Below are 19,062 nucleotides of genomic sequence, written 5' to 3' on the forward strand. Positions count from 1 at the left end.
CCAAACTCTGGAAGAAAAGCCCCCAAGCCATTAAAAGTATAGGGTACCATAGAATGTTTAAGGTTAGGAAAACCTTTAAGATCATTGAGTCCAACCATGTTTAGCTAGCAACAGGATTATGTAATAACAGGTCTGAACAAAAAGACTACTCAACTTTTTTAAATTTTGCAATTCTCCTGACAGATCCTAACTTTCCGGAAAAGTCTGAAGATATACTTCAGATGTAAGGCCCTGATTGCACTGATAATCATGTGATTGCCTGAATTTAACTGTAGCATTTATACTGTCAGCTTCCAAGAAGTTTGTTGTGGGTCATTCCCAAACATTTCTGTTCACTCTGGCAAGCAGAACATAAGCAGTCCTCTAAAAATAGGGAAGCTGATATAAAATTATTTTGTTTGGACATGTATGCCAATATTGCACATAGTTAAAGTGCTCAGAGCCACATGAAAACACAGCTTTGAACCACAGGAGAAAAGTCATGGCTCAAGGATGTATTACACATACGTGAGGACTATGTGCATGACTTGACAGCTTACAGATGCTTGGGAGGAATACATTTCAGGAAGGCCAGGGCTGTAGATCATTGCCTGGCGTCTCCTCAGCTCTGTAAGCTGTTCTCTCCAGGATCAGGTTTCAGAAAGGAATGCCGTCATGGGAGATTTTACCCGATGACTAAAACTGCTGACTTTCCAGTGCGACGTTTAACCTCCCATTCCATGCTCCACGCTTGCTTTATTTACTAATCCAGCCTGTAGCTGTGATGTGGCGGGAGAATGGGCATAAACTATGCCTTGAGAGCATATGTATGAGTGGAGAAAGTACCACCCATCTCCCTAGCACTGTAGTTGCAGAAGCCAGACAACCTTACTTTCTGTCAAGTTCTGATTGTGGTGTGGGTTGTTACACATGCCTCTCCTCCGAAATAGTAGGAAGAGCCTTCATCTGCAGTCAGAGAGCTATTACAAGGAGAGAGCGTGAACAGGCATTGGACCTCACTCTCAGCTGAAAAAATTATCTATAGAATAGAGCATCCCAGGCTGCAACATATCTTCTGTTTACATTCTCCATGCTGGGAGGGAGGATCTGGACAGGGTCCACTGCAAAGGCAACAGCTGCAGGGAGGTTCTATAGCCACATGGTTCTAGTAGATGTGGCTTTCTGGTGTCAAGAGATTGATTTGGGACAACTCAGACAAAATATATCTTTTGCTGTATTTCAACAAACCACCAGCCAAGGGTAAAACCTCTCACTGCTCAGAAAGATCAATAATACTTAAAGGATAACGGTTCCTTAATGTCACAGAAATATCAAGTTTCTCATTACCTGCTCTTGTATAGCAGGAAAAATATACCTCAAGGCAGAAAAGTTCAAAATGGGAAACCATGTAAGCATTGCTAACTTGTTCTGTGGACTTGGTTCAGTTGCTGTCAATATTCACATGCTCTTTATGAGTGACAAGGTTTTATCCTGAATCCCAGCTAAGTCCTGGGATTTTAAGAGATTCTTCCTTCTTGTCCTTCCCCTCCTATCAAAGGTTGATGTTGGCAGCCATCATGGAAGAATTTGAAATCTTAGGCTTCCTGAAGCCTAAAAAAAGGAGAAGGCAAACAAACTCGCATTTAATGTATGTATACATACACATACACATACACATACACATACACATACACATACACATACACATACACATATACATATACACCCCTACACCACAGGTGTATGTGTAGACAGTGTGTGTGCGTGCATCCTTGTGTATCTGTCTATCTGTGTGGAGGGGAGGCAGGAGAGACACATGTCATGATTGTTGAGAAAGCAAGGAATACATGTTTGGCAAGGCAGTTAAGGTCAATGCCAACCCTCTAAAAAAAACATTAATGAAAGATTGCAGATACACAGCCAGTTTGGAGAAGACTCAGCCTATTGCCAGACTGGGCCCTTTAGAAGTCAGAGCACTTAAAGCTGGATCTTGCAAGCACTTGATCAGCTTGAGCTGTTTTTCACATGGATAGAGGTGGTAGTCAGTAGAGAGCAGGAGCTTCCCAAGAGAGAGCACAAAAGCTCCATCTCTTCCAGCAAGAGATTCCTGCACCCTGATGCTGCACATAGTTTTCTCACTAGTGGTGGTAGTTTGCATCATACTTTGTGAGGTCAGATGCTAAGGATCCAAAAATTGCATTCTTCCTCATGAGTAAGCTTTAGCATGATCTGGAATGACTCATCAGGTTAAAGGGTTGTGAGGTCAAGCCATTTATGAAAATACTCTTTTAAATATTGCCTGAGTTTTCTGAGAAGGATATTTTGTCTAAAAAGCATGAAGAATTTAATCTAGTAGATATTAAATATTTTATTCTTCATTTTCCTTATTTGTTTCTTTTTTTTTCTCTGTGTCAAAATAAAGCATAAAGCAAAACCACCCAACACACATGCTGGCAAATACTCATACTAACTAATATATTCAGACTTATTTAATTGACTTGTCAGGCTTGGTTTTCACCAAGCTAATTCTGTGGCTATGACAAATTGTATCTTCCAGATCTGATAATTCATTAAACATCTGCTGTGAATTTCAGGTTCCCTCATGCTTAAAACCCAGTACATGTATAATGGGATTAAGAATTAAAATATGTTTCTTATTTTATTTAATTTATGACTTTCAATTATAGAATTTAAATTCTAAGGATGCTGCAGGACACATCAGTGAACTATACTGAGCCAATTAACAATTATAATAACTTTTTTTGACTGCAGCACATGTATTTTCAGACCTGAAAGAAATTACTGCACTGCTTATTACTGGTATTAGCTTAAAAGCTTTGGTTTTGTTTCAGTGGTGGGCACATTTTAATCCACTTTTGGAGTAAATAATGAATGACTGAATCATCATTGCATTTATCAGGAAGATTCAATGATGAAATTAAACATTATTTTAGAGTATTGTTTTCCACTGTTTCTTGAGGTGCACAGTGAAGTCTTGGGATGAGCATTTGCCTGCTGTGCTATAGTACAAAAACTTTTCTGTCCTGTGGTTGGGGTGCAGGATTAGATTTGAGGTTCTTGGTAGCTGCTGCTCAGAAACCCCAACCTGGCCCAGTGCATACAAATGGCTATGGGGAGGTGTCGCTGTTGAGCAGCTAGCAGAGTAATGAAGGCACCAGTTCTCAGTGGCAAGAAGGAATGACCTTTATTGTTTTGATTTCATCACATATATAGAGTTCTCAAAAGTCACCCAGATTGGTCACTCAGGAGCCTTCCCCCAGGCCTGATTGGCCAGGCCTGCACTGTCCAAGTTCTGGGACACTGTTCCAATAACATCCAAACTTTATCTTTATTTATAAAACACAAGAAAATTTCTCATGGGAAAAACCTGTGCTAGCCACAGGGAGGTTCCCTCAGATTCCCATAGATTCTGGCTTAAATGGGTAAGAGCTGTGTTCCAGTTGGTACATTATTTTCATATGTCTGTTTCTCTGGAAAAAGGGATTTCATGCATTCTATCATGAATATGACATATCACACACACAGACACAGATGCATGTATATATAAAGATATAAAGAGATATATATAGATATACATATATATACATAGACATATGTTTGGGGGTTTTTTATAATTAACTATTGTCCCTGTGTGGCTGATTTTGTTTTCTCCATTCAGGGCTATAAGAGAACCATAAGAACAATCTTAGGTAAAATTTGCCTGAGAAATTATTTGGAGCAAGGAGCCCACCACCAGTTCATTATGCTCACAGGAAACTCCTCCCCTCTCAACAAAACAAAAATTTAAAAGTAGAACTCTGTATGCAGAGCCTGATGTTATCACTGCTGACTTCAGCTGCACTCCCATCATTTATGACAGTTGTGTAGTTTGCACAGATTCTTCACAGGCTGAGAATATGCAGAGAGAAAAGCAACATTTTTGAAAATGCCATTAAAGTAATAAGCAAGAAGGAGGGCACAGTGTTATAAGTTTAAAGAAGAACACAAGTTTCCCAGTGTCATTCTGACAGACCTTTTAATCTGGGAAGGAAAATATCACCTGGACAAGTTGCCAGAGATTGCTTTTCCTTCACAAGTAATGTCAAAGTCCAAATGAAAGACTCTTCCAAGAGGTATTTTCTGCTTCAGCTACTGCTACTCAGATGGGAAATGCATTAATACAAGCAAGTGCAACAGCTTGTGTTAAGAAGGCCTCACCAACTATAAAATGAACTGAAAATTAACAAACCTTTGTATTTTACCTGGCAAACACCTGTCAGGAGAATATAGATTTGATGTCAATAGGTTACACTTCTTGCAGCCCTTTTATATGTGATATCTGTGATGACTCCTTATTATCTCCTTTCCCTCCATAACACCTTCCTCCATGGCATCCTCTTCTGCATGGAGGAAGCTCCCTGAGGCCATCTCATCTACTTGTAATATGTTTCAAGTCTCTTTTCTGCTGTGGTGCCTGTAAGAAAACAGCTGCTGTTTAACAATTTGAGGGAGGTAGTTGTAAAATAGGAGCTGCAGTGAAAGTGTAAGAAACTGTGAAACAGAGGTTTATTTTAAATATGTCAGTCTCCCCCTCTCCAAAACAGTTATGGTGCTGTTCTCTTAGAGTCTTATCTGTGAAGGTCAAGTCAAGTGCAACACAGAGCTCTAACAACATCTGGGAGGTTCTTGTAAGCATTAATTAAATATTTTAAACCAATTATATGCGCACCCAGCCCCAGTTAACTGAGGCTGATTACATAAGCAGACATTTTGCTACTGATGGTCTTTCTTCCCTGCTTGGCAAAAATAGCTGGAAAAGAGTTTTTTATGATTTGTAAATGTAGTTCGTGCCACTGCCAGTTTCACAGTAACATGAATCCAGTTTCACAGCCTGAGATGGGAAGCCTGATTGAAGCCATAGCAGGCAACAAGCCCTGACTAGAGATAAAATAATCCTTAAATGCTATATGTTCCTCAGGGTCACATTGAAGGGGCTGCACTTAAGGCACTGTCTAGCATTCATGGTGAATTTTGCCTTTCAGTTTTTGAGGAAAGAAATTAGTTCTGCAGTTAGGAATGGTTTCAATAGAGAAAGATTCAAAAAACCATTCTGTATTGTCCCCCTGACTCTGCTCTGGTGACTCCATGTGTCAGCTGCACAAGTCATTTGACTTTGGGTAGAAGATAACACCTGCCTCCTCATGCCGCCATGAGATTAGCCTCACGTTTGCAAAGCACTTTGGCAAGATCAGGAGCTAAGTGTTATTTGGGAGCCCTATACTCGTGTTTCTGACACCACCAAAATACCCAGGCCTTCATCAGAAGGTAGACATGTCTGCTGCAAGCCCAGAGCAGAGGATGCAAACAGCCTCCACCATAGCTACTCTATTGAAGAAGCCACCTTTGTGAGGCTGTGCTGTGCTTTAAAATGATGCCCTATTTTTCTCAGCCTGTCATTGTTAATACACGGCTGTATATATTTTGTTGTCATCCATTTTGTGGTTATATTGAGCAGGTTTATCTTTTGAGCAGCAGTTCTAATCAGTGGGAATAAAAAAAAACCAGAAGTAGAAGGGCAGAATTGTTTTACACTTAGTGTCATTTTTTAGATGTTTTACTTGCCTGCCTCTGCTTCTTTGGGAAATGGGAAGTGTCCTTCCTCTCTTTTTCTAAGCATCTATGCATTTTGCTGTGTGTGTGGGAAAAGCAGCAGGGCAATGACCTAATTCAATGCAAATGAAAGGGATTTCCTAGCAAAGAGTGGTAATTGGCTCAGTGCTGCAGGTATGTGAAAGCGTTGAATGGCAACCTGGGACTACTGAGAGAGGAAGATCTCTGCTTAACAGAGCTATAATCACCTCGCACTTTCACTAATTGCCAAGAGCTGGAGCTCTAAAGAGCCATGCTATTTTTTACATAAAATCTGTTAAATTGCTATATCTTGGCCATTTTCTCCAGCTGTTCCTACCAGCCCTCATTATCACTGTTCCTCAGTAGCCAGTCTCAAAAATTACTGCAGTTCCTGCAGCCTTCCATTCGTGAAACTGCTGTAGTAGAGGACACCATAAAGAATAAAAAGGAGACAACTGCTCAGTACAATATAATTAAATGAACTGTAGGCCTGGATTCCCCTCTCAAAATTAAACCAGGAATGCTCTTCCAAACACAATGCCTTACCTCAAAGCAGACACTTACATACCTATCGCTGATATTCCATGTCACAGGGCAGACGATAGTCATTCCCGCTTATATTTTCACGTTTTTCAGCAGTCATCAACTGGGCAGGTTTTCGGGAATAGATAATATCTATTGTGTTTTTGTAATAATTCTTCATTCTCAGAGGTGGACATCTTCTAAACTTTTCTTTTATCAATCTCTTCCTTTCCCAAAAAGTTAATATGATATTGTTGTGTGTTCCAAGTACAGATTTGTCCAGAATGATAGAAATCACAGAAGAATATATGGCAAATAATTGAAAGAGAAGACTGTTGGAGCATTTAAAAATAATTCTATTTTTCTTGCTACATGTGCAATCCATCCAAATGCAGAGGGGAGGAAATGTGTTTTTATCTTGCTCATGGACCCTCATTCAACACATCAGTTATGAGTCCTCAGTTCAACATGTTAAATCAAAGCTAAAGACTGGCTCATCCTGGACTCTGGTTTCCAGGCAAAACCAGATACTTTTTGGCAGCAGTTTGGTGCTGCTTGTTTATAGTTTGTGCCCAAAGGTGGAACGGGAGCTGTTACAGCAGTGAGATTTGTTCTGTTTCTTTGAGACTTCTCTGGGAAGACCTGAAAGGGGAAGACTGATGGAGTCTCTGAGAGGACAGTTTACCAAGAATTCAAAAGAGGGAGAGCAGGACTTTCCATAGCACCTTACTAAAGAGCTCCTTGTTTGCTTTTGGAGGCAACAGCATTTTCTATGCTTACCATTGTGACACTGTGACAATACCAGAAAAACAAAGGTACTCGATTGTTGGGTGTACCTGTCACCTTATTGTGCTTATTTAAATACCTGTCAAAGCAAATAATTTCACAAAAAAACAAACAAACAAACAAACAAACAAACAAAAAAACCTGCAAGGGCCAGCACCCTTTTGCTAGTTGTCTACATCTTAGAATGTATTTCTGCTCACTTTTGTGGCTAAACTCAAAACCTTCTTTGGCATTGAGACCCTTTATTTTGCTGACAGAGACCACAAAGTGTGGACATAGTGTGCAACCACAGCTTTATATAAATATTCATTGCAAGATAACTTCAAGGCAGACAATATTTAAGTGCATCTGAAGGCAAAGAAATACCTGCAGGAAATGGAGTCTGATGTGATTATTGCTTGCAAATGTCCTGGGCACAATGGGGACCACTTAATGGCACAGATTTTCTAATTGAAATGGATCTTTGATATGGGATTCACAGCTTTTAGGTGCAAAGTAGTAGAAGGGCTTGTTACAGTATTTTCTTAAGCAAAGTAGAATAAAAAGCAAAATACAGTATCTCTCTGTAGAAAAATAATTACTCTGGGACTCAGCATACTCTTTCAGATAGGCTGTCTCCTTATTTCCCTCCTGAATAGTGTTTTGGATAGTATTTGAGAAAGGATGAGGAAGGGTAATGATAAATGGATGATAAACTTCTAAGAATTAAGAAACAGGACATAAAGTTATTAATTTTATGGATGAGTAACAGCTGAATCACAACAGAGGCTTGAGTTGGCTGACCCTTTGAATCTCTATTCCAAGTGCAATTCCAAAATAAGAAGTCATTTCAAAACAAAAAAATAAACTTGAGGTTGCCCATGGAAGTAGATTTTTGGATTTTTTTCCCCCAGGACAACATTCTGAATGACGCGTTTTTTTAGTCCTTTAGAAATTTTCCCTCAAGTTATTTGAACAGCTAATAGTTTTGGCCCTTTACGATGCAGTGATGTGGGAAGCTGAAGAGAAGGAAACTAAAAAAAGTCTGATTTCCTCAGGTTTTTGGACTGTTGAGAAGCCAGGTCTTGAAGTCCTGGAAAAACCTTCACATGAGCATCTGTTTTGAAACCTGGAGCTGAGGTACTGTGGGATAATTCATACAACACCATGGACTAATCACGAGGGCCTTGTCATTTAAACACTCCAATTACTTTTTTTCTGCAATAGCTTCTGCTCTCCTCCACATCCCACAATGCATTCCAAGGCTACTATGATAATTGGAAGTATATTCCTGTGTGTGAAGTGGACTTTAATTAGCACCTAAGGGGCACATTCTGGTATCCTGACTCATGGGGCATGGATGTGTACTTCTGAGTCGCTCCATGGCAGCCTGTGGGACTGCTCATGAAGAAAGGTACTTCCTGGCCCAAACAAAGGCTGGCTTGGAAGCTCTGAGCCACCCAGATGGGATGAGAGGCTCCACTGAATCTCCAGCATGCAATGCCATGGCCTGGGGCCCTATAAAACAATAGTTACACTAATGCTTCCAATTATTTTGCTCAACTAATAAGCAATATGAGTGGCACCAGATTTTAAGTCTGTGAGCCATGTAGAAACACTGTAAAAATTGGGATTGAAGCAGCCTTGTAACAAATTAATAACTTTGACTATTACGTGAATCATCTGTAAAATGGGCCCTGAGTTTTGAAGACACACACCAACTGTGGGGTATCACGGAAAATTAAAATTAATGTGACATAAAACTATTTCTTTTACAATAAAAGTACTGCAGATGGAAATGATGGGAAAAGTGGGAGGGGCAAAAGTCCACTGATTAGTATAATTACACCCATGCATCTGCTTCCCAAAGGCAGGTTGCAATTTCAGCTCAGTATCAGCACCTCCTGCCAGCCATGCAGCAAGACAGCTGTGAGCAGACATCCCAGCTCCTGCTCCGTGGGATGAAGCTGGCAGCCAGGGTGAAAAGAAACAAAAGGCACTGATTAAAACAGAAAGCCTAATCGGCAAGTTCTTCAATCATGACGTCATCAATTTTTTTTTTGTCTTGATACTAATAATCGCCTTTCAAACACTGTGCAAAATGCAGTTCCCTGATGATAACAAAAAATCCCCTCCAGAATCAGTTCTCTGGCTCTTCCCTTATTCTAAACCCATGTGCACTCAAAATCCTTACCTGGAGGACCATAGGTGCAGATGTCACTAAATACAGCTTCTTTGATGGTCACTACAGAATGATGCATGTCATTGTCCTTTTCACAGACATCCTGTGACAATCCGGAAAGACAAACCAGGGCCAAGTTACAAATCAGCTGGGCAGTGTCTCAATTGCACTATCTCTGAGAGGCATGTCCTGCCCATAGTGACACCTTGGGATTAAAATGTCAGCAAGTACTTCATGAAAGTTGTTATATATTAATTATTTCATAACTCTGTAGAATATTTATGAAACTATGCTGTAAAGAATTATTTAGACTTGAGAACTATTATCTTAATTGTGCTTAGACTGTAACTGCAATGAACTGAGGTTACTGATCTCTTCTGAATGAGCTCAATGGTAGTGAAATATTTTAAAATCCTTTAGAGTGAGGAAAGAGGTGAAATTATTTAGAAACAAAGTCCTGCCTAAGAGTACTCTAAGTATCATGTCCATCACAAATGTAGTAAGGAAATGTATGAAAACTAAAAGGTGAAAAACAGGTCTTAATTGTTTAACATATTTCTTTCCTGCATTATCAAAATGTGCAGGATTTTATCAAGACCAAATCTATTTCATATTGTTAAAAGAAAGTAACAAAATATAGCATTAATAGGTTTGCTGTCTCCTGTTGAATGTAATGTAACTTATACAATGTGAAAGTCTAGTTATCTACCAGTGAGACAAAGACTATCCTTAAATATCCTATATTTTGCAAATTATACACCATTTTTTCATAAATGAAATAACTGTCCAGTGTACATCCTGCTAGGTAAAGAACTGTCACCTATGATATATTTCTTTTGGCCAAATAACCCTTAGCATGAATGAAAGTAATTATTTTATTGTTCAAAACACAGGTCTTGGTATAAACACAGTGACTGGGCATAAATGTTGCTTTCAGGATCAATATTTTTAAATCTCTCAGATTGTTTTTGGGCTGATGCTGCATTTACAAACAGAAATAAATCTTTTTTAACCCTTTTTGTCAGCAAGGCTTGCAATCTCAGTTTAAGATTTAGGCAGCAGCTTTGAGACCTTACCTTTTGGCACGTAACTCCAGCAGCTTGGGTTTGGCAGAGCTGCGATGCCCTCACACAGTCTTGGTCCCATCTTCCCTGCTCTATGGAGGATTGGTGTGGATGGGAATGGTGGGAGTGTGGTGAGCAGCCAAGCTCTCTGCTGCAGCAGCACAGCTCACTGCCCCTGAAAGCAGGCTCCTCTCTCACCAAGACACAGCAAGGTGCATCTGCCTCGCCCCCTCGCACAGATGGGAGCCCACTGATGGGACCACATCTGCCCATCATTCCCACCATTTCTAACACTGGAGAGAATGCAGGCACTCCCTGCTTCGCAGAGGTGCAAGCTGGCACACTCAGCCTGGGCAGCCTGAGCACATGTGGGTGTGGGGAGATGGCTAACTCGTCTCTCTCCACTGACTTGCCAAGGAGGGCAGGTGACTAGCTCTGATTAATCGCCCATTTCATAGAGATTTGAAGTCATATGAGATAAACCCTTTTTTGTGGGCCTAAGTGATCAGCACTATGCCACCTGCAATTCTCACCTCCAGTTATCCCTTTCAATAACACCATGATACTATACTCTGCATGAAAGAAATACTATTTAACTTAAATAATTTTTCAAGCTAATGCACTGTCCTTTGCTGTATATTTAATGTCTGATGAACAGATGAGTCCATGTCAACTTTACCTAAAATGGAAAAAGCTGGGTTTACAGTTGTCAACAGTAAAATATCCAACCTGGTCTATACTGGAGCAGCTCATATATATATATTAAAATGGTGAATTTATTGTTGCATAACACTATATACCTTGCAGAATGGTAGTGGGATATTTTGGGGAAGCTCCCATTCCTCTGGATTCCCCCTTCTGTCTCCTGCTGTGCTTGTTTTCATCTGTGGCTCCCTGCTGCTCACCTTCCTGCTGCCTCCCCCTGTGGCAGCCATCGCTTTGGGGTCTTGCACTTATTTTCATCAGTTGATGCTACTCTTACCCCACCCTTGCTATCTGTAGTTTTGGCAGTAACACAATAATATTACAGTAATTCTTGTCTAGGCTTAATTAGAAATCTTAACATACCAACTTTGATTTGCAGTTGCAGTGATGACCCTCTGTTATTTGCTATACAAGATGGGCAACTTCTTATAAAAAATGTTTTTAACAATTACTGGTTGTCTTTTCTGTCATTCCAAACATTCCCTAATCTCATAGGTTTAGTCACTGTAATAAGGATTTTTAGTGAATACATATTTCTCTGTAGAAGGCAGACAATGTGATAGAAATGTATGTAACACCTGAGCACACACTTAAGAAAATAAAATACAATGGCAGAATTCCTTGTGCATTCATTGATGATTTGATTTGAGTATAATAATAGGGTCACAGAACAGCTAGCATACTGTGGGGGCAGTGTGGTTCTAGATATTTATAAATAAAAAACTATGACTTTCATAAAGACTGTGTCATTATAGATGAATGTTCTTTGACTTAAATATAGCCTTTAGATATTATCAAAAAATTGCCTCCAACCTGGCTAGAATCTCAGGGACTCTGAGTATCTTGATAACTTTGTCACACATGACCTCTCTCTACCCTTTCACACCTGATGCTGCCAGAAAGATTTTGGTGTTTTTGAAGACAAGTAAATATGTTGGTTTGCACAAACCATTGCACAATTTTATCACTGTTGCTCCCTAGTCTTTAAGAAACACCTCTAGTTAAGTATAGGTCCAAAGAAAAGCAAAAAGAAGAAATAAAAATAAAAGCTGCAGAATGGTATATACATATTCAGCAACTACACTTCTTGCAAGTCTGCACTGGCAGACTCAGGAAGCAGCAGTGTATGACTAAATAGAGGAGATATGCACAACTCAAAAACATGGGTGGACTGGTGAGGACAACCAGTTGCTGGCTTCTGTTGGAAACATGCCTCTCTTTCTTCATGGCCTGAAACTAGATTTTTGAACATGGGCACTAGACATTCACAAGAGATGCCCAGCTTTTCATTAACACTATATGGCTAACAGTTTAGTCCTACAGCTATTAGAGTTTGTTAGACCTTTGTGCAGTGACATTACTCCCATGCCTTCCTTCTCCAGTTCAGTGCTCCTACAGTATGGGACTGTTTATTTGGTGCATCCTATTTGCCATGGAGATTGTGGGGCAAGAGAGAAAAAGCCTCTCTATACACACCACTTCCACCATGACAGTCCAGCCCTTCCCCATTTTCCTATCAAGTGTATCCGCATTTTTAATGTGGATCCCACTTCTACAGCTTAAGTTCTTGCTTCTCCCTGCTACTGCACATCAGTCACATTGTTCTTAGTTTCCTTCCTGTCCTTACCTTTCCTCCCTAAAATTTTATTTTATACCCATTTGCCCTTCCGCATGCCTCCCTTCATTCCCAGGACACAGTGTCTGTTTCTTTCATTTCATGCCACCTCCCTAAAATGTCCTCACCCAAAGAGTGATTACTTCTAAGTTCACAACAGATAAACTAAGGTACCTATGGACTAAATGTCAGTCCAACCTGTAGGCTGCACAGTTCTGATATGCTAAACTTAAGGGCTTACCTTCATAACTGAAAGACCAATTTAAGGAATGTTTAGAAATTTTAAATACTTCTCCTCAGGTAAATGTACAATGTAATGCTGTATAGATGGGACTGAGCCTGCTCTAAGTCCAGCTCTTCTGCCCAATGCTCTGTCCTGCCTTGACTGCCTAACTTCTAAGCAGGAGCAGGTGAAATACCACACTGATGACAGTATTCTACTGCTGATAACAGGGGCAGCTCTTCTATGGCTAACTGATTTACTTCTGGTTTTTACCTACTTTGAGGAACTTTTAGAAAGAAATTTCTTAGGAGGCTTTTGAAGGGTGAGAACAACATACACTTTAAAGAAGTATTTTACTTATTTGGCTATATTTTTATGCTTTATATATTCTGTGCTTATTAACTGGTTTTAGGTTTATGCAGTTGGGTTTTTTTAGACAATCCCTGTAAACAATGTGTAAGGACAGCATTAACCCAGGTTCAGTCCAGCTTGTTTTTATCCTTTTCCTTACCCCTTGCAACTGATTCCTGTTTCTCTTCTTTGAAAGGGAGTCAACAGGAAGCATGACACTCTGGGGAAGGATGTGTGACAGCATTAAACTTCCTGGTGAAGCTTCATTCTTTGTACTATCATAGCCATAAGCATCAGTGCCATGAGTGTCCTTACCTACTGATCCTGTGCACCATATGAAAGTCTCTTTCTTGGTACACTAGCAGTTAGATTAGATGCACCATGTACACTGCTTTGCATGGATAAAGAAACTTTGCAAGTTTATGTTAAATGTGGTTTTAATTATCTAAAAGAAATAAGATACTATGTTAAAGAGTTGGGGTTTTTTAAATGAAAAACAGAAAAAGAGTGGATTATGTCTTTATTTTGGTTGAAAAGGAATCATCATAAAACACAAGCAAACAGTTTCATGTTCTAAGCACCACTACAGAGAAAATGCTGAGAATGCTGAGTTTTATTCTTAAAAAAGTGATCAAATATATTTACTGATAGGTGAAATACTTGAGTCAGGACAAAGTCATACTTGCTAATGCAATCTCAGATGCATTTTACAATGACATAATAACATGCTTTCCACCCATCAAAATCACTTAGCCATTCAGCCTAAAGGTCAGATGACAGAATGGCTCCAGATTTAATTTTATCATCTCAATTGACAATGAATCAATTCCCACTTCGAAGTTACTTGGATCCCCCACCACCTTTATTATTAAGCCTTGCCTCATTCAGCAGGCAGCATCTGGAGAATACATTCCTCATTTTCATAAGTGGCAGAACAGGCAATGGCCAAGGCAGGGCTTCCACATGAATAATGTTTATGAGATGTGCAGAGAGCATTTTATTTTCCTAAGAATTTTACCTAAGAGACAACAGCCAGTTGATTATAAAGCCCGTGGGAGCCAGAAGTAGCTTTGCATTTGTCAGCCTTTGCCCCTGGGCTTGTCAGGCGGCTCTATAAGCCCTGCAGTTCAAAGCATTTTAAGGAATGTTTTCTTGCAACATATTTTGTTCAGCGCAGCCAAGCCTTGAGTGAAAGTTTCTGGCACACTCTATGCAGACAAAGTTTCAGCACATATAATCACTTTTTTAAAAAACCCTTGTAATTACTACATTTACAGACATTTATGCATGACAATAGATGGAGCTTTTCTCTATAGTGCATTAAAAATTACCTGAGTGAGGAATATTGAGTGTTGGATAAAAAAACTTCACTGGAAGCAGCATAACAAATTGAGAGATTGACTAGTTGGATTTCTGGGCACCTACTTATAAATCCATTGCATTTACACTTTCAAGAGAAATTTTTTAAGTCTTCCCCCAAAATATAGGTCTCTACAGAAGCTTGTGCTATGGCAGTCATGGTGTCTGAAAGGATCCTGAGAACATTCAGTACCTACTATTTTTAATGATATGATGGGAAACTGTTACATGCCTGAGAAATAAATGCCTTTTCTATACCTCAGGGGAAGAGTTGTGCAATCCCGAATGATTTGCCATGCCTAGGCTAGTCTTTAAACCCTTGGTTCCAACTGTATGAGAAACTGCAGCTCCAGAAAGTCATGTTCCCATCCCAACCACATACCTTATAAGGAACTTTTCTTGCCTGTCACTGTTTACTAACCCCAGAGAGCTGAAGCCAATGCTTTGGTGTGCTGCAGGATGGCTTGTGGGTGCATGTTTCCATCTGAACATCAATATGTAGATAAGACTGATACATTGATCCTATAAAGTTACAGATCTTTTATTACTCTGTGATTGCATAGTAAACCATACCAAAACAGGGAAAACATAAATCTCAGCCCTATCTGTCTCTCAGCTGGCAACTGAACTCACATTTACAGATCAAATACTGTAAATAAAAACCTGGGGTTCTGGCTATCTTACATCAACAGGAGCTTTTTAATATCAAGTTCAGGTTTATGGTGCACATTTTTTGTATATTTTACTACAGTAGAATAGTTTTTATTTTGGCTTCTCCAGGAGAAGGGTTAGGGAGTTGGGCCTGTTCAGCCTTGAAAAGAGATGACTGAAAGGACACGTCATTGGTGCATATAATTATCTAAAGGAGGGATGCCAAGAGAAGGGAGCCACACTCTTCTCAGTGGTGCCAGTCACTAGGACACGAGGCAAGGAGTAGAAACAGATACACAGGAAGTTCCACCTGAATATGAGGAAGAACTTCTTTACTGTGCAGGTGACCGCACATGAGAACAGAAGGCACAAAGAAGTGGTGGAGTCTCCCGCACTGGAGATATCCAAGAACCATATGGACACGATCCTATGCAATGTGCTGACCCTTCTTGAGGAGGGAGGTGTGACCAGATGACCTGCTGCAGTCCCTTCCAACCTGACCGATTCTGTAATTCCGTGAGCACAGCAACTCCCCAGCCAGTGTATATTGTTCCTCCAATTCAAATAAAGGACATGCGTGGCTGCTCTTGTTATAAATATTGTCAACGGTTTAGCCTAAATTAAGAATTAACGAGACCAGAAGGCTCGAATCCGCTATATATAGATTTCTGTAACTCTTCAAGTTGGCCCGTGTATTTCTGGCTCCCCAAGGAATGAATGCACGGCGTTGTGCCGGCGCCTGCCGAGGATGAATTTATTGCGCATCGGTCTTCCTGCGGCAGGGGCAGTGGCAGGGCAAGGGGCAGGGTGGGGGCGGTGGCAGTGGCAGGGGCAGTGGCAGTGGCAGTGGCAGTGGCAGGGGCAGTGGCAGGGTCAGGGACAGCGGCCCCGGAATCGCCCGTGCCCGTGCCCGTGCCCGTGCCCGTGCCCGTGCCCGTGCCCGTGCCCGTGCCCGTGCCCGTGCCCGTGCCCGTGCCCGTGCCCGTGCCCGTGCCCTCGGGCAGCTCAGCCCTCGCACAGTCCCTCCCCAGCTGGCTGGCCGGGGCGCGGGTGAGGCTCGGCCGTGCCTTAGCAACCGGGCTGTCTCCAGGCGCACAGCGGCACCGAGGGCTGCCGGGCAGGCGGCGGTGCGGTGGCGGCCGGAGGCAGGTGAGGGCGGCCAGGCGGGCGCCACCGCTCTGGGGGAGGAGAGGAGGTGGCGCGGGCGGCGGCCCCGGTCCAGCCGCGGGGCAGCGGCAGCCCGGCCCCGGCGCTGGCGCGGGGGTGTGCCGCCGAGCCGCGGCCCTTCACCCCAGAGGGCCCGGCTTCCCTTCCTCGCCCGTTCCCATGCGGTGTATCCGGGGACGCGGCCGGTCGCCTCAGGTGGCCGCTGCGAGGGCGCAGCGCCGGTGAGCGACGTGGCCGGGGCTCACCGCGGACCTTGCCCTGCTCTCCCCTCTTCCTCAAGCCCCGCTGTGGTTTTGCTATGACACCTCTGCCCTGTTTCAGAAGGCAGCTGATGAATGTGTATAAATATCTAAAGGGAGAGCGGGGTCCCAAGGGGAGGGAGTCAGGCTCTTCTCAGTGGTGCCAATCACTAGGACGTGAGGCAAGGGGCAGAAAGTGATGCACAGGAAGTTCCACCTGAATGTGAGGAAGAGTTTCTGTACTGTGAGGGTGACCGAGCACTGGAACAGATTGTCCAGAGAGGTTGTGGAGTCTCCCTCACTGGAGATACTCAAGAACCATCTGGATGCAATGCTGTGCAATGTACTCTGGGATGACTCTACCTGAGTAGGGGGATTGCACCAGATGACCAATTTAGGTCCCTTCCAACCTGACCCATTCTGTGGTTCCATTATTCCATTTCCACAGTGGGCAGCCACCAACCTGAGCCCTCTGCACTTCTTTTATTCGGGGTTTGGCACTTTAGGTGATGTGGGGCAGCTTCTTGGGCTCTAAGGCATGTGGGCTTTCCCAAGACTTTCCCACCTGTGAGGAGCAGCCTGGTGGAATGGCCGCAGCAAACATTGCCACCCACACGTGTGTTACACACTCCGAGCCCATGGTGGATGACAGCTTTAGCAGTTTGTTTGCACTGGCCAGAACAGAAAGGGTAGAGGTGCCCAGATGAACTCTTGTTCACCTGAAAATAACCTGTTTGGATTCAGATCTTGGGCTGAAGGTTATCCCAGCTATCATTGGTTTTGAGCCTGCTATTTCTGAGACTTGAGGTTAAACTCACTTTTTCCATTGGAAGTTGCTTCATCTGCTTTCAAATGCTCCTTTTCATGGAGGTAGCATTTCATGTCCAGGTGCTGTTCAAGCAACTGGGGGTGGTGCTGGAGGCTAAGGCAAGGGAAAATCTGTTGCCATACCCCTGGGCATCTGGAAAATGAGATAGCACGTGGGATTCATTCTCTGATGCAGGCTACTGCCTGAAATGTGTCTCAGATATTACCATGAGAGTGCTGTGGTACTTTTTCTGCATTCTGAGAGAAAAATGGCACAAGCCTTGTGGCTAGTTGTGGCCTTCCACTATAGGTGTTGTCTGCCATGGCTCCCCTGTGGCAAGGACTTCCTTTTACTGCCCTGATGCCAAGGCTGGTCAGGGGTTATGCTGTACAACACCTGGGGTGTCAGGGTGCAGAACAGAGTCCTGTTTTTTTAAAGTCCTCCGTGCCCTTCACACTGTTCATGTCTTTCTTCATGAGCAGGACAAAGACTGGAGTGGTTTATATGTTTCCATATGGGTATTTAAGCCTATAGAAAAAGAATAAATAGCATGTTCATTCTGCAATGAAGAAAGAGGGAGAAGGCTAAGTCATTGGGTTAAATATTTTATCCCTTTTTCTTTTCCTGTGGGAAAAACTGCTTGATGACAATAGCTAACAGCTAGCCTGCTAGTGATTCATAAATATCCCTCATTAATTCATTCATTCATTCATCTTACTTCTTAAAAGAAAAACCAAGTCAATGGCAAAGCATGATGTCTCAAAGCAATACACTCAGCCAATATATGCTACCTTGCTTTGTCTGGTGTTTTGTCTTCTGTTTATCTGCTGTGACTTATTCACAGTTGGCCCTTATACCACAGTCATGTACATAATTCTTTTTCTTTGTGAATCATCTTGTAGTCTTATAGGCAAAGTTAAGAATATCTTCACAAAATCGCGTCTCAGGTACTCACAGGTTTAGTCATAAATTGGATTATAGCAAAGGTAAGGTATACTGCAAAGCAATAACAGAATATGATACAACTGCCTGACAGCAGGCCAAAGCACCACACTAATTTTTTTAGCATATTGGCTCTTTTTTATGATAATTTACAGTGAAGGAAGTGAAACAATATTGCCAATTTCCCGATTTCCCATTTTTGAGCTTGTGAGTCCCTGTCAAATCTGACTTCAACCTTTCTTGAGATGGGGAGTAGCTATCCTTTTTACTTTATAATATTTTTTTGCTTGAGGAAAATCCTGATCTCATCCTTCTGCAGTTTATTATTGGTGGGCATGTGGAGCTGGTCTCCAGGTCATATTGACCTGTGCTTGGCAATATTTTAATTGTTTTAAAACATAATGGTTTTCAGAATCCTCAAGGGTTTCAGAATAAAGCAAAGAGGAGCTGCCAGTCAAGAGACTTATCATGACTGCAAATCCATCTAACAGAGTTGCATGGAGTGACTGTGAGTATATCATCGCTATTTTTGCATAGATTCTATGTTTTCCTAGATAACTTCCAGTTTCCTTTGGAGCACTGTGGCATTCATGGTGCTAGCTATGTTGAAGCCATTCTGAAGCTGTGCTGCTCTCACCTGGCCTGTGTATGGCATGCTGTGCTGGCCTTTATGTATTTTTGGAGAAGGAAACTGGGAATGACTGTTCAAATGACTATAAACAATGCCTGACTATATTCAAAGCTCAAGCAGCTGCAAACCTTCACCTGCCTCTCTCTAGAGTTAACATCTGTCACTGCTGCTCTGCATGGAGCAAAGGAGGGCTGGTAAAATGCCAGCCTTTACAGGCATGCCAGCCCA

The 19,062-nt window shown here is 41.9% G+C and overlaps 1 protein-coding gene across 1 annotated transcript in view; it reads left to right on the plus strand.

Annotated features, from left to right (window-relative positions):
• Positions 1 to 10,237: 10,237 nt before the first annotated feature.
• The window catches only part of VWA3B (von Willebrand factor A domain containing 3B), a 73,132-nt gene continuing 64,307 nt past the window's right edge, over positions 10,238 to 19,062 (plus strand). The window contains exons 1-2 of the mRNA XM_085049439.1: positions 10,238 to 10,515; positions 15,919 to 16,196. Coding sequence (XP_084905565.1) covers positions 10,238 to 10,515; positions 15,919 to 16,196 — 556 coding nt within the window. The remainder of the gene's footprint in view (positions 10,516 to 15,918; positions 16,197 to 19,062) is intronic.

This window comes from Lichenostomus cassidix, chromosome 1 (genome assembly GCF_008360975.1).
Source record: "Lichenostomus cassidix isolate B80296 chromosome 1, HeHo_3.0, whole genome shotgun sequence".
NCBI classification, from domain to species: domain Eukaryota; kingdom Metazoa; phylum Chordata; class Aves; order Passeriformes; family Meliphagidae; genus Lichenostomus; species Lichenostomus cassidix.